This window comes from Nomascus leucogenys, chromosome 24 (genome assembly GCF_006542625.1).
Source record: "Nomascus leucogenys isolate Asia chromosome 24, Asia_NLE_v1, whole genome shotgun sequence".
Lineage (NCBI taxonomy): Eukaryota > Metazoa > Chordata > Mammalia > Primates > Hylobatidae > Nomascus > Nomascus leucogenys.
In genome coordinates this window covers 2,541,228-2,556,662 of record NC_044404.1, presented here as the reverse complement: position 1 = coordinate 2,556,662, position 15,435 = coordinate 2,541,228, and the positions used below count along the sequence as shown (strand labels likewise).

The window sequence follows — 15,435 nt, the reverse complement described above, 5'->3', positions numbered from 1 at the left end:
TACCCTGAACCCAGAAGCTTACCCGAATATTTAATATACAGCAAGGAAAAGATAAAGGGCCTATAACATTTTTTTTTAGATTAAAAAAACAAATGAGAAAATATGCTGGTCGAGGTGTCGAGGATACTCTTGGGCAAGGAATTTGTCACTAACAATTGGCCAGATATTAACCACAAATTACAAAAGAGAACTAGAAAAATAAGCCTATAGAAGAGATTCTAAGAGAAAGAAAAAAAAATCTTAGAGGAAAGAGACTGACAGAGGGAACAGAGAAAGTCAGAGACAGACAGACAGAGTTAAAGAGAGAGAGAAAAGGAGAGATACAAGCAGTAAAGAAAAAGCAATGTGCCCCATTCTTTTAAAACTCAGAGCAGCTGGGTGCGGTGGCCCATGCCTGTAATCCCAGCATTTTGGGAGACCAATGTGGGCGGATCACCTGAGGTCAGGACTTCAAGACCAGCCTGGCCAACATGGTGAAACCCCATCTCTACTAAAAATATAAAAACTAGCCGGGCGTGGTGGTGGACGCCTGTAATCCCAGCTACTCGGGAGGCTGAGGCAGGAGGATTGCTTGAACCCAGGAGATGGAGGTTGCAGTGAGCCGATACAGTGCCACTGCACTCTAACCTCGGCAACGAATGAGACTCGGACTCAAAAAAAAAAAAAAAAAAAAAAGAAATACTTACCCCCAAAGGCATGGAGGCCACTGACAACTATCCTTAATGTGGTAACCCACGGACGGCCGTAGTGCATTACGGGAAGACACTTATTTAGAGACAGTTCCTCCCAGGTGATTCGAGGAAAAAGACACGATGGGTAATCAGTAACTAACAGGAAAAACTCTTGTGGAAATAGAGGCCGGACTCTGTGGCTCACACCTGTAATCCCTGCACTCTGGGAGGCTGAGGCAAGTGGATCACCTGAGGTCAGGATCACCTGAGGTCAGGAGTTCGGGAGGAGCCTGGTCAACATGGTGAAACCTCCGTCTCTACTAAAAATACAAAAATTAGCTGGGTGTAGTGGCGAGCACCTGTAATCCCAACTACTCATGATGCTGAGGCAGGAGAATCGCTTAAACTCAGGAGGTGGAGGTTGCAGTGAGCTGAGATCGCGCCATTGCACTCCAGCCTGGGCGACAGAGTAAGACTCCGTCTCAAAAAAAAAAAAAAAAAAAAAAAAAATACAGTTAAGAAAGTTTCCTAATAATTGGTCTTCTCAAGCATGTGAGCTGTTTGCACTCAGCCACGCCTTAAAGTACTTACACAACCAGGAAGGAACCATCTATACCAATTCTAAGTATGCCTTTGGAGTGGCTTATTTTTTTTTGGGGGGCGGGGACACAGTCTTGCTGTGTCGCCCAGGCTGGAGTGCAGTGGCGCTATCTCGGCTCACTGTAAGCTCTGCCTCCTGGGTTCATGCCATTCTCCTGTCTCAGCCTCCCAAGTAGCTGGGACTACAGGTGCCCGCCACCACGCCCGGCTAATTTATTTTGTATTTTTAGTAGAGACGGGGTTTCACCGTGTTAGCCAGGATGGTCTCGATCTCCTGACCTCATGATCCGCCCGCCTCGGCCTCTACAGGCATAAGCCACCACGCCCAGCTAATTTTTGTATTTTTAGTACAGACGGAGTTATACCATGTTGGCCAGGATGGTCTTGAACTCCTGACCTTGTGATCCGCCCTCCTTAGCCTCCCAAGGTGCTGAGATTACAGGCATGAGTCACTGTGCCTGGCCTGAAGTGGCTTATACATATATATATACATATTAGACTGAATGAAGTCTTATTAACAGCAAAGGATAATTAAAATCCCAAACTCGCAAGGTTTTCAACAAAAGTAAAGTTTGCTGTAAATTATCAGTGTAGGCTGGGTGCGGTGGCTCACACCTGTAATCCCAGCACTTTGGGAGGCCGAGGCGGGTGGATTGCCTGAGCTCAGAAGTTAGCAACCAGAGGCCGGGCGCGGTGGCTCACGCTTGTAATCCCAGCACTTTGGGAGGCCGAGGAGGGCGGATCACGAGGTCAGGAGATCGAGACCACAGTGAAACCCCGTCTCTACTAAAAAAATACAAAAAATTAGCCGGGCGTGGTGGCGGGCGCCTGTAGTCCCAGCTACTCGGAGAGGCTGAGGCAGGAGAATGGCGTGAACCCGGGAGGTGGAGCTTGCAGTGAGCCGAGATTGCGCCACTGCACTCCAGCCTGGGCGACAGAGTGAGACTCCGTCTCAAAAAAAAAAAAAAAAAAAAAAGAAGTTCGCAACCAGCCTTGGCAACATGGTGAAACCCTGTCTCTACTAAAATACAAAAAATTAGCCAGGTGTGTCAGCCTGTGTCTGTAGTCCCAGCTACTTGGGAGGCTGAGGCAGAAGAATCACTTGAACCTGGGAGGTAGAGGTTGCGGTGAGACAAGATCGAGCAACTCGACTCCAGCCTCGACGACAGAGCCAGACTCCATCTCAAAAAAAAAAAAGGCAGGCGCGGTGGCTCACGCCTGTAATCCCAGCACTTTGAGAGTCCGAGAGGGGCAGATCACGAGGTCAGGAGATCAAGGCCATCCTGGCTAACACGGTGAAACCCTGTCTCTAATAAAAATACAAAAAATTAGCTGGGCGTGGTGGCAGGCGCCTCTAGTCCCAGGTACTCAGGAGGCTGAGGCAGGAGAATGGCGTGAACCTGGGAGGTGGAGCTTGCAGTGAGCTGAGATTGTGCCACTGCACTCCAGCCTGGGTGACAGCGTGAGACTCCGTCTCAAAACAAGTACGGCAACCACACAGCAGTAGGGGCTACCTGCGTCAGGAATAAGAAACTCTTCCCCTCCCTTGTACAGGCGCTCGTCATTGCTCCATCTATGAGATGCCCCCTTCTATAGAAGTAAATTTCGCAGCTGAGAAAAGTTTACATTCGAGTGCTACTTCTTTTGCGACACCGAAAATTTACATAAAACAGTGAGCCGCCAAGATCTCGCCACTGCACTCCAGCCTGGGTGACAGAGTGAGACTCCGTCTGAAAAAAACAAACAAACAGGCCAGGCGCAGTGCCTCAGGCCTGCAATACCAACACTTTGGGAGGCCGAGGCAGGAGGATAGCTTGAGCCCAGGAGTTGGCGACCAGCCTGGGCAACAAAGAGAGACCCCGTCTCTACCAAAAAATAGGAGAGGAGCAAAACCAAATGAGTTCCCCAGTCATAGCCAGATGCCCCCGACCCCATCCCCACCCCCCGCCATGGCCATCATCAAGGTTTGGTTTTATTTATTTATTTATTTTTTTTTTTTTTTGAGATGGAGTCTTGCTGTCTCCCAGGCTGGAATGCAGTGATGCCATCCTGCTCACTGAAAACTCCGCCTCCCGGGTTCGCGCCATTCTCCTGCCTCAGCCTTCTGAGTAGCTGGGACTACAGGTGCCCGCCACCACGCCTGGCTAATTTTTTGTATTTTTACTAGAGACAGGGCTTCACCGTGTTAGCCAGGACGGTCTCAATCTCCTGACCTCGTGATCCACCTCCCTCGGCCTCCCAAAGTGCTGGGATTACAAGCATGAGCCACCGCGCCTGGCCTGGTTTTATTTTTATTTTTATTTTTTAATTTATTTTGAGACAGGGTCTCGCTCTGTCACCCAGGCTGGAGTGCAGTGGTGCGATCTTGGCTCACTGTCGCCTCTGCCTCCCATGCTCAGGTGATCCTCCTAGCTAAGCCAACAAGCTGGGACCACAGGCACATGCCACCAGGCACCGCTAATTTTTATTTTATTTTATTTGAGATGGAGTTTCACTCTTGTTGCCCAGGCTGGAGTGCAATGGCGGGGTCTTGGCTCACTGCTACCTCTGCCTCCTGGGTTCAAGTTATTCTCCTGCCTCAGCCTCCCAAGTACCTAGGATTACAGGTACCTGCAACCATGCCCGGCTAAGTTTTGTATTTTTAGTATTGGCGTGGTTTCACCACATTGGCTGGGCTGGTCTCGAACTCCTGACCTCAGGTGATCCACCCGCCTCAGCCTCCCAAACTGCTGGGATTACGGATGTGACCCACCACATCTGGCTTTTTCTTTGGTATTTTTAGTAGAGACGGGGTTTCGCCATGTTGGCCAGGTTGGTCTCGAACTCCTGACCTCGTGATTCACCTGCCTCGGTCTCCCAAAGTGCTGGGATTACAGGCGTGAGCCACCACGCCTGGCCTAATTTGGCTTAATTTTAAATACAAAGTATTGATTGCTGGTTTAAGATTTAGGCAATTCCTTTAAAGAGGAATTGAGGCCAGGCTTGGTGGCTCATCCTGTAGAGGTGGGAGGATCTCTTGAGGCCAAGAGTTGGAGACCAGCCTGGGCAATGGAGCAAGACTCCGTCTCTACGACCAATTTTTACCATTAGCGGGCGTGGTGGTGCACGCCTCTGGGGCTAATTAGGGCCTAGTAGGGTATGGCTACTGGACAGGCTGAGGCAGGAGGATCACTTGAGCCTGGGAGGTCGAGGCTGCAGTGAGCTATAATCACACCACTGCACTCCAGCCTGGGCTCACAGTAAGAACCCATCTCTAAAAGGAAAAAGAGAGAAATGGAGAGAACGAGCAGAGGCAGAGAGAGAAATGGAGAGAGCCAGCAGAGGTTGACCGCCTCCCTCCAAGCACTGTAGCTCCGAGGGGTCCGCTCTCCGATGGACCCGCTGCATGCCCAGGCTCCTCTTCTGTTTCCTACTTCAACCAACACCCCACACCCTTCCTAAGGACACAAAGTTCAGAAAGCATTTTATGTTTCATGGACCAACATGAGGCTCTGCGCCATCGCACTGTGCTGTTTTGCTGCTGCGATTCCCCCCGACCACCCCTGTACCCCGCCCTGCCCCCAAAGCAAAGGTTTCCTGTCTGAGAGTCCTCCAGCAGTGAGGACCTGGGGGAGTGACCGTGCAGGTTCCAGATGCAGGTGGACAGCCTGGCCTCCAGCCTGACCTTGAGCCAAGACAGGGACGCAGCTGCCTCCGGAAGCCCAGGCCAGCAGGAACAGGGGCTGGAGTCCCAGAGTAGGCCCCAGCCAGGCAGTGGGTACCACGCTCTGCTCCCAGAATTCAGGCAGCAAATGGGGTTCCTGAGCTCTCTGCATCTGAGCAGACCTCTGGGGACAGGGAGCTGCATGGCACGCCAGGACTGTGGCCTCCCAGTGTGGCCTGTCGCCCCCAGTGACTCAGCCCCAGGGCATCCCAGGACCGAGGCTGCAGTGGCCGGCTGTGTGACTTCCATGGACGATGCCTGGGTAGAAGCGTGCCCTCTTACACCTGAGCACAGTGTGGTCATGAAGTCACCACTGGCCCCCACGTCACTCTGGAGCCTCGTTCTCGGGGGGCCCGGCCTTCAGGAGGGAGGGGCGGGTCCCTTTCCTGTTCCTTCTCTCCAGCTTCCAAAAGGACCCAGTAGTTCTGGTCTTAGCCTGGGCCAGCATGGGCCCCCTGCTCCTTCCCCACTCCTTCTGGTCTCAGCCTGGGCCAGCATGGGCCCCCTGCTCCTTCTCGACTCATTCTGGTCTCAGCCTGGGCCAGCATGGGCCCCCTGCTCTTTCCCCAATGGGCAGGCCCTCGCACAACCAAAAGAAAAGCTGCCCAACTGGACCCTCCTAAGCCACGGCCCCCAGTGTATGGCCCTGGGCTGCTGGTCACCCCCAACTACCCACCAAAAGCAGGGCTCCCAGTTCTCCATAGGGCTCCCTGAAAGCCGTCAGCCCCTGCCAGCGCTCCTTAAAGTGCACTGATTCTCGAGAGGCAAACGAAAGCAGCAGTGCCAGGCCGGGCGCGGTGGCTCCTGTCTGCAGTCCCAGCACTGTGGGAGGCCAAGGCAAGAGAATCCTTTGTGGTCAGGAGTTTGAGAACAGCTTGGGTAACATAGGAAGACCCCATCCCTAAAAAAAAATTTTGTCAGGAGTGGTAACTTACACCTGTAATCCCAGCATTTTGGGAGGCTGAGGTGTGTAGATCTCTTGCGCCCAGGAGTTCAAGACAATCCTGGGCAACATGGCAAAATCCCATCTCTATTAAAAATACAAAAATTAGCTGGGCGTGGTGGGGTGCGCCTGTAGTCCCAGCTACTCGGAGGGCTGAGGTGGATCATTTGAGCCTGGGAGATGGAGGCTGCAGTGAGCTGTGAGTACATTACTGCACTCCAGCCTAAGAGGGAGATCCTGGCCGGGGCGGTGGCTCAAGCCTGTAATCCCAGCACTATGGGAGGCCGAGGCGGGCGGATCATGAGGTCAGGAGATTGAGACCATCCTGGCTAACACGGTGAAACCCCGTCTCTACTAAAAATACAAAAAATTAGCCGGACGTGTTGGCGGGCGCCTGTAGTCCCAGCTACTCGGGAGGCTGAGGCAGGAGAATGGCGTGAACCCGGGAGGCGGAGCTTGCAGTGAGCTGAGATGGCGCCATTGCACTCCAGCCTGGTGGACAGAGCAAGACTCCGTCTCAAAAAAAAAAAAAAAGGGAGATCCTGTCTCAAAAAAAAAAAAAGCAGGAGGGACCAGGCATGGTGCTCACACCTGTAATCCGAGCACTTTGGGAAGCTGAGGCGGTTGGATCACCTGAGGTCAGAAGTTTGAGACCAGCCCGGCCAACGTGGTGAACCCCGTCTCTATTAAAAATACAAAAATTAGCCGAGCGTGGTGGCACCTGTAATCCCACCTACTCAGGAGGCTGAGGGAGGAGAATCACTTGAATCTGGGAGGCAGAGGTTGCAGTAAGCTGAGATTGTGCCGCTGCACTCCAGCCTGGGTGACAGAACAAGATTTTGTCTGCCCCCCACCCTCAAAAAAAGCAGGAAACACACAGCTACTGCCCTGGAGAGATGGTCCTAAACTGTCCTCTCTCCAGCGGGAGGCTGTCATGTGGGCCGTGTTTCAGGGATTTGACTTGGTTTATTACTGTCACTATAGAAACAGGGAGGCAACCAGCTTCCCTAGGTGGTTCCCAGCAGTGTGGCCCACGCTTGGACACCCCACTTCCCAGAAATCTGGACTGAGACCCCAGGCCTCTGTCTGGCTTCTCATGAACAGCTGTCTGGAGAGCTTCACATGCTGGAGAGCTGTTGCTCCATCATCGCTCACGGAGGCATGGGCCCGAAGTTCAGCCCCCTCTGCCTCTCCTTCCAGTGGCCAGCAATGGGCTGTCCAGCGAAGGGCCTCGTACAACCTATCAGGGACTGGTCTGGCACGCAGCCAGCGTGAAATCCTCAGGTTGGTTCTCTTCACATGTGGGAGCTAACAGCAGCCCTGCTCACGGAGAGGGTGAAAACTGGTGCAGGCACGAGAGCAGCCTCCCTTCGGGGTCTCCTCGAAGTGCCCAGGGCTCTCCCCAGCGCTGCCTGCCCCTGGCCTTCTGAACACCTGCCACGTGGATCACAACCTTGTCACTCTTCTTGTCTCAACTAGAAGCAACTGCAGCACGGCCCTTCCTGATTTCCAGGTGCATGTCGAAAAGCATGCAGTGGCCTTGTGACATCGCCGGGCCCTTGGCAAGGAAGTCCTGGTGGGTATCAGCCTCTGCACAGCACCCTGAGTGGACTGAGTCGGGGCCAGGATTGTGTCAGGGGAGGTGGAGGAGCTGCGGGACAGCCGGTTCACAGAGGCCTGGACGGAGCACTCCGGGGCCAGAGCTGTTCCGAGACTTGGTGCAGATTCAAACACTTTAAAATGCCTGGGGCTACATAACGGGCAGCACTTCTCAGACGAGGGCTTCTGGAAGGGGCATTCCTTGGCACTGAGATGGAGGCGGCAGTGCCTTTTCACCCTCTCCGTGAGGCCTTGTGCTGTGCTCGGCCTTGGTGTGCAGAGATGGGCAGAGGGGAGGCAGAGCCTCTGCCAGACGGGTATGTGGGGAGGAGGGTTGTGGCCAGGGCCCCCGCTCTGCCGACTCGGGATTGCAGAGCTGGAGCTCCTCCCAGCTTCTCATGTGAGTCTGAGTGGTCCACAGAAGCCACCAAGGCCACCAGGAATGAGCCCCTGGTGCCCCGCTGCCATCCGCAGGGTGCTCTGTGAACTGGGCCTGGGCTCAGTGTGCAAGAGGCATCTCCTCTCGGGTGACCGTGGGCTCAGATCTGCCAACACCCCGGAGAACGGGGTATGGGGCAGGGGCTGCATGAAGGCGATTCTACCCCTCGAGAGGAGGTGGGGCCTGAGGCCCGGGTCACCTGCTGACCAGCAGTGCAGTTGTGAGCATGCCACCCACAGTGACACACACAGCCCGCGGGTCCCGCTCAGGCCTCCGTGGCCTGACTTGGGGGCTAAGGGGAGCTCAGGAGAAACCCAAAGTCCAGCCAGCAGGGCCCGCCTCACAGACACCCCCTGCACACACAGGCAGGGGGCCTCCTGTGTCTCACGCATCATCACACCGGAGGGCAAACTCTGCATGGTGAGCCTGACCCCAGCCGGCCCTCCATGAATGGTGACCACACCCAGCTGGTGGGCGGTGCGGCCTTGGGTGTCTGGTGGGGCCACGGGATGCACAGAGCTGGGTTCTTGGGAGACGGTGCCAAGGCCAGCTGTCCCGAAGGCGGCCCCTGGCACAACGCCCACCAGGCCTGAGGGAGGGACTGAGACCACCTCAATGCTGCAGTTCCTGGGGTCATGCGGAGTCCACGTTGGGAAAGGGGCAGTGGACCCCACGTGGTGCAGGGTGTGGCTTTGCCAGCAGAGGGAGCCCGCGTGGCGCTGGGCCCAGGGCTATGGGCCGTGGCAGAGGCTTCGGTGGGAATGGCCCTGCAGAGGCCCAGCCCCCTTGTCCTCTACATTCCAGCCACCTGCCCTGGGCCCAGCCCCACAGGAACGGGGCCCAAACTCTCCGAATCAAAGGTGCACAGGGGGACCAAGGAGGCCTGACACTGGGAGGGGACAGCTCCACCTCCTCTCCCCGGACACCCCAAAAGGCAGAGACCTTCACAAGCTGTCCTGTCCATGGCTGCTGTTTGTGGAGGAGTAAAGCATCCTAGCGAGACTGCAGGCTCGGTGTACATCTGATTTACTGAATTTTAAAGTCTGGGATGTTAGTGGGGAAGAGGCGAGGTGAGCATTGCGTGACGCCGCAGTCCTGGGAGCCGAGGACTAGGCGGGGCAGGGACTGCACCTGGCTAGGCACCCCCACCCTGGGCAACTCACCCACGGACCCCAGGGCAGTGAGTAGTGACAGGAGGTAGCCCAAGGGTGAGACCTCTCACAGCCCAAAGATGGTGGTCGCTGGGGCCTCCCTGGAGAGCATCATCCCTGCGGCCCCTGGGAAGCGCTCCCACATGACCGAAGGCTTCCTGTCAGTGCGGTCCCGGGGCCTGATAGTGGCGGTGGGTGGGTGGGGTCACCTGTCCTCAAGGTCCTGAATGCCTGGCTCTGCCCCATTCCTCTGATTCCCCGTGGCTGCTAGCTGGACCCAGCTGGTGTCCTGGGCATGAAGGCAGGGCCACTGTCCCCAGCAGGTGCTGCCCTCCCGGCTGGCTGAGCATCCTGGCCACCATCAGCGTCCGGGTGCCCCTACTCGCCCTTCCTTTTCTTCAGAAGCCTTTGGGGACCTGACCTGGGCCAGCTTCCGGCGATTCCCCTTCCACTTCCCATCAACGTCCAGGATCCAAGCTGCCCGCCCCAGGCCAGCCCTTGCCACCTGGGGCCGGGTCTTCACACGTGGGAGTCTGACCGGGGCTCCTCCCTGGACATTCCTGGATCTGATGCTCTCAATGATCACCCACGGACCCACACCACGCCCGACTCTGGGCGGGGATGTGGCCGGAGCTGCTGCGGGGTCCCGCCAGGCGAGGCCCCAGCCGTGGAGGGCAGGCGCCAGGCGGGGGAGCCCTACGGCCGCAGGGAGAGGGCCGGGGTCGCGCGGAGTCCGCGTGGGGAAAGGCCAGGCCTGCACCCGTCTCCCGGGTTGGGCGCCTCCGCACCGGGTTCGGGACACAGGGGCCCTCGGGTAGGCACCGGCCCTCTCGGCGGGGCGGGGACGCCGGCTTACGGCTCACGGCTCGTGGTCCCCGGGGTTGGGGCGCGGGGCACGGGGCGTGGGCGCGGGCCGTCGGGCGTGCAGGCCTTGGCGGACAGCGCGCTCTCGCGGCCCGAGCGGAAGGCGACGGTCACGGTCACCAGGTAGGCGGTGCCCGGCGCCAGGCCCTGCAGCGTGGTGCAGTTGCGGCCCGCGGGTACCTCCACCCGCTGCGCCGCCCCGCCCCCCAGCGGCCCGAACTGCACGTGGTAGCCGAGCGCCGCGGCTGAGCCCAGCGCTGGGGCCCAGCTCACGCGGAGGCTGCGCGGCCGGGCGTGGGAGATGACGATGCGCTCCGGCCCGGCCTCCTCTGGGGCAGGGAGGGCGGCGAGCTGCGTGGGGGCCGGCCCAGCCCCCGACTCCGGGCCCGAAGCCCCCGGCCCTGCCTCACGGGGCCGCGTGCGCACCCGCAGGTTCTGGGGCCTCAGGAGGCGCACGTTGGACTCAGGCACTAGCGCCACGTCGTAGTCTGTGTCCGGGTCGAGGCCGGCCCAGGTCCAGTCCGTGGCGTTCCCTGGCAGCTGCTGGCGTCTCGCAGCCCCCGGCTGGGCACTGGGCACCAGCTCCAGCACATAGTAGCCTGAGTCTGCGGTCAGCAGGGGTGGCCAGGCCAGGCGGAAGCCGCTGGAGGTGATCTCCGTGGCATGGAGCTGCTGCGGCCGCATCGCGTCTGTGGGTGGTGCAGGGGGTCAGGGAACAGCGGTCAGTTCCTCCTCTGCTCCTGAGGGCGGCCCTGGCTGATGGGGAAGATCTGGAGATTGGAGGCCCCACTAGGAAAGACGGGGCCCCGCGGCCAAGGAGCTGCTGGAGTCATGCCCCGCAGATGCTGGGGATTCTCAGAACGTGCCTTGGATGGGGGAGGACGGCGGAAAGGGTGCAGCCCCCTCAGGCCCTGTCAGAAGCGCCCCTGCCTCCCTCAGCCCCAAACCCAGTCCTTTGTGGAGAGGTGCAGTGGTCAGATCAGTGACCAGGACAAATGTCCTCAAAGATGGCAGAGTCCACGGTGGTGCCTGAGAGCAGAGGACCAGCCCCAGCCTGAGTGGCCAGGCCCGGGTCTGAGGTCAGCCCGGCTCTCTGAGCTGCAGCCAGGAGATGGGAGACCACAGGGGCAGGCCCTGGGGTTCTGGAGGCGCTGCCTGCCCTGGGTCCCCAGGATAGTGTGGGGTGGGGTACTCCAGTGGGGGACTCCCGGGCCCATGACGCCAAGCCCCACATAGCCCTCTGAGTGACCCTGCTGTGGCGAGGCTCATAAATGTCTGCGCTGGGTTAAAGCTATCAGGATCTTCCTCCTGTAGTGCTGGGTGCCTGGGCCACTTTCTTCCCATCCCCCACCCTCAGACCTGGCCTCTTTCCCAGGAGCCCCCACCCTGCTGCCTGGCCCCTCGGCACTGCAGCCTCAGGCTTTTCCTTTCTGGCTGCTTAAGGCAGCCTTTCCTCCTGGTCCCCTCCAGGCGCAGCTGCACTGGGTGACCCAGGGGCCACTAGCGGCCAGACATCCCTGGGGAAACCTTGGGGAGGGCCGTCCACCCCTCTCCAACCCGCAGTCCAACCCCTTCCAGCTCTGGGTGGATGATTAACCCACAGACGGAGACTTGGTGAGATCCTCAGGGTTGGCATTTTTCAGTGGCTGCAGCAGGCTGAGCCAGTGGCCAGGTTCCGCATCTCCAGCCCCAGCTCCTTCAGGGCTTGGCTGGGGCAGGGAGGTCCAGAAAAAAAGCCAATGGGAGCTGCTCAGCTCCCGCCTCAGGCCTTCCCTGGTCTGACCTCTCAGGAAATCCTCACAGTGGGCCTGCAGTCCGAACCAGTTCAAAGCCCTCGGTGGCTGTCCCCACCCAGGAGAGTTGCCCTGTGCTCTCTGGGGGGCAGTCCCTGACCTTTCTGGCTCACCCCTCTCCAGGTATGGTGGGCATGCTCAGGAGCGCATCCTGCCCATCTGCAGAGTCCCCAGACTTGGAAGCTTCTTTCTGGGCCTACACCTGGGCTCTGTACTCCATGGGGCCTCGAGGTCTGGGCTGGACACATCAGCAGGGAGCTACACCTGGTGGTGGCTACTCAAGCCTGCCCCTGTCTCAGCAGGGCACACGGGTCGCCCAGTGGAAAGTGTGCACAGAGAAGCTGCATCACTCAGCCCTGCACCCTAGGGGTACCACAGCCCTGGAGGCCCTTGCCGCTGCTCTGGGGACATGAGATCTTCCCAAAGTCTCAACCCAGCCTCTCCTTCTGCGGCTCCCAGCTAGGGCTCCCTGGGCCCTGCCTCCTCCCACATACCGAGAATGAAGCCCCTCAGCTCTTGGACAATGATGTGCAGGTCATCCACATCCACAAAGTGCAGGTGCTTCTCGGCAGGGGCTGAGGCAGCGGCTGACAGCTCCAGGAAGTTGCCTCGGCCGGTGCTGACAATGAACACGGTGACGCCCAGGTCCTTGAGCTCCTGCATGGGGGGCCCCACAGGGTCGCTGGAGCCGCCATCTGTCACCCACACCAGCACTTTGGGCACCCCTGGCCGGGCACCTGATGCTTCAGCAAACAGCTGTTCCTTGGCATACACCAGCGCCAGGCCAGTGTGGGTGTCGCCCATGCGCTGGGCCGAAGCGCGCACCGCATCCTGGGCAGCCTTGCCCGAGCTGTGCTGGCCGAAGGGGAACTCGGTGTACGGCCGACTGCCCACGTGCACCAGGCTGGCACGCAGGGCCCCGGTGCCCAGGGGCAGTGGAGCCACCAGCTGCCCCACAAACTCCCGAACCCGGGAGAACTCGTAGTGAGAGACGCTGGCCGAGCTGTCCAGCAGGAACATCAGGTCCCCTTGGGGGGCTGATGCTGGTGGACCTGGGGGAAAGGAGGAATGCTCAGCCTCAGGTGTGGGCCCCCCAGACAGCCCCACAGCAAGGTAGGGTGCCCCAGGGCCCCAGCTTTCCTTAAGTGGATGCTTGCCCTCCCCCAAAGGTCCTAGATTGGGGGAAAGAGGAACTCTAAGCAAGAGGCCTGTACTTCTGGGGGTTTCACTGCACACTGGCCATGGGATCTAGGGCTCTCTCTGGGCTTGTGTTATCCCATCTGTGAGAGGGCGACTCCCCGCTCCAAGCCCCCACACCTTCCCGTTCCTCACAGACCCTGCAAGCAGGTGGAGCCAAGAGTCCTGGCCTAGGCTCCCAGGACAGGCCTGAGCCGTGGGGCTGCTCCCTCCAGGCATGGCTTTCAGAGGAGCAGCCTGAGGCTGAAGTTCAGCCACCCAGCTCAGCCTCCAGGTGAGGCACCCTGGGCATGCACACAGCAGCAGGGGAAGGTGTCGGAGGCAGAGCAATGACCACGCTGGATGGCCTGGCTGGAGCCCAGACCCCGCTTACTAGATGGTGCCCCCTCCCCTGGCCTCCATCCTCCAGCCCACCTGGACCCACACAACAAGATATACCCCCCAGCAGCCTGAAAGCCCGACCTTCCTCCGGGCACTCCCGGGGTGGAGGCTGATGCCCCCTACACCGCCCCTCTCCACCAAGCCAGGGCACCAGCGTGCCTCAATTCTAGTCCCGGCCTTGCGGTTTTCCCCAGTGCGGTGGGGCGACTCCAACTTCCCTACCATCCCTCCACTAAGGGCCCTCGCAAAGGTAGGGAAACTGAGGCAGGGGTGCCCCCTTGACAGACATCTCCCTCTTCCCGTCCAGGCCCGCGATCCCGCAGAGATGCGGGCCGGGCCGGCCCCTACGCCCCGGCGCTCACGGACGGTGTCGCCTGGAGCACCTGGGCCGCCAGCCTCAGGTGAGCAGGACGCTCCGCCCGCGCCGCCGCCCGGCTCCCGCAGCCTCCCAGCCCGCCCGCCCGTCCGGAGCAGGAGACAGCGACGGCCTTGGGCGGGCAGCGGCGCAGAGCGGGCACCAGAAGCCCCAGCCCCGGCCCGGCCGTCCGCCGCACTCACCGCGCTCGGCGCCGCTCCGCGCCAGCGCCAGCCGCAAGCTCAGGGCCAGGCCGAGCGCCGTCCAGGGGAGCATCGCGCGCGAGAGACGGGGCGCGCTCGGCAACTCGTTCGCTCGCTCGCTCGCTCGCTCGAGGCTGCAGGGCGCGTCACCGCGCGGACCAGGCCGGCCCCGCCCCCGCGAGGCCCCTCCCCGAGCGGCCACACCCACGCCGAGGCCGCGCCCACGCCCTCTGGCGCGAGCGGAGGGCCACGTGCACAGATCCTGGAGAGGCGCGCACGAGCGGACCCCGACACGCAGGGACACGCAGCACCAGCCGAGATACGACCGAGGCACGCACGCGCGGGCACGCACACACACACACTCCAGTCTCCCTCTCCCGGCCGAGGCTGTGCGGCCCACGTTCTCCACCCCTCTCCGACCCCCAGCCGCGGGAGCCGAGCAGGGAAGTACCAGGCTAGGCCCTCCCCATGCCCACTGCTGCCGTGACTCTGGGTGCTGGTGCCCCTGCAGCCAGGCCCAAGAGAACCCCAGGGGCTGGCGGTGGCACCAAAAAAACACGTCCAGACCCTGGTTTCACCTTGGCCACAGCGCTGGAGGCGGGTAGGTGCCCTGGGTAATAGGACATGTGTCCCAGGGACTGACCAGCAGGGATGGGAAGGGCCATGGGGTGGAACTTACAAGGACACAGTGCCTTGAAAGGGGACAGAAGACAGGAATTCGAGAGAGACTCGAAGCTCCCACCCCACCTGGGCTTCTTGGAGGAAGAGGCATGGGAGTGAGAAATGGCTGGTTGAGGCCCTGTCCACTGGGACCACACTGGGCCTGTTACCCATATACCCTACCCAGTGAGGGGCCCAGACTCCAGGACCCAGGACACACCCCCAGCAGGACTGGAGGGGCCCACTGGTGAGCCAGGAGCTCTTGAGTCTTGGGGTCTTGGTGAGGCCCAGACTAGAGGTGGCTGGTTGCAGGGGGCGTCCTGAGGGACAGTGGCCCCGAGGGCAGATTTCCCCTGCTCGGGTGGGGCTGGGCCGGCAGTGTCCCCTGGACAGGAGAACCCTACCCCGGCCCTCCCTCGGAGTAGCCATGGCCCTCTTCCAGGGCCTCCTCAGCTCAGAGCTGGGGGGCGGGGGATGTGGGGGGGTGTCTGCCAGGATGTCCCCTCCTTCTCCACCCTCTCCTGGAGGATGCGCCGCAGGAGAACGGATGGGGCTCCATGGGCTTCCTTCCTCCCTTTCAGGCAGGTGAGACACCGTGGGGCCGTGCAGACGGCCAGTTCTCGACTTTGCCTAAAAAAGGAAGCAGCAGGCTGAGTCTGAGGAGCTGGCGGCAGGAACAAGGGAGAGCTGTGTCCCCGCAGGCGCCCCCCCCCGCCCCCCCTGCCGGGGATCTTGGCAGTGGAGGTGCTGGCTGGGCTCCACAGACCTCAAGCCTCGGCTGGGACCAGAAATGCCTGGTGCTTCCGCCTGGGCCCGGTGGGGGGACTTTGGGTCTCCAGAGTGCAAGCTGTGCCACTTCGAGGGGCCTCGCCAGGC

At 60.1% G+C, this 15,435-nt stretch overlaps 1 protein-coding gene across 2 annotated transcripts; it reads right to left on the bottom strand.

Annotated features, from left to right (window-relative positions):
• Nucleotides 1–8,964: 8,964 nt before the first annotated feature.
• VWA1 (von Willebrand factor A domain containing 1) lies at nt 8,965–14,196 on the bottom strand. Of its 2 annotated transcripts, none has more exons than XM_030805480.1 (3): nt 13,900–14,196; nt 12,258–12,815; nt 8,965–10,659 (listed from the first exon to the last, which is right to left on the bottom strand). In XM_030805480.1, exons 1-3 carry the CDS (start codon nt 13,970–13,972, stop codon nt 9,959–9,961), a joined length of 1,332 nt encoding a protein of 443 aa, XP_030661340.1. In that variant the 5' UTR covers nt 13,973–14,196; the 3' UTR covers nt 8,965–9,958. The 2 variants fall into 2 exon arrangements, with proteins under 2 accessions (XP_030661340.1, XP_012359592.1); XM_012504138.2 differs by having other exon boundaries at nt 12,258–12,420; nt 13,900–14,096.
• Nucleotides 14,197–15,435: the final 1,239 nt, after the last annotated feature.

Bases quoted from the DNA above. Each gene is read 5' to 3' on its own strand.
- VWA1 (XM_030805480.1), bottom strand. From the start codon at position 13,972: ATGCTCCCCTGGACGGCGCTCGGCCTGGCCCTGAGCTTGCGGCTGGCG. The intron at 12,816-13,899 runs GTGAGTGCGGCG...CCTTTCCCCCAG, and splicing joins GCGGAGCGGCGCCGAGCGCG to GTCCACCAGCATCAGCCCCC. The intron at 10,660-12,257 runs GTATGTGGGAGG...CACCACCCACAG, and splicing joins GCTGAGGGGCTTCATTCTCG to ACGCGATGCGGCCGCAGCAG.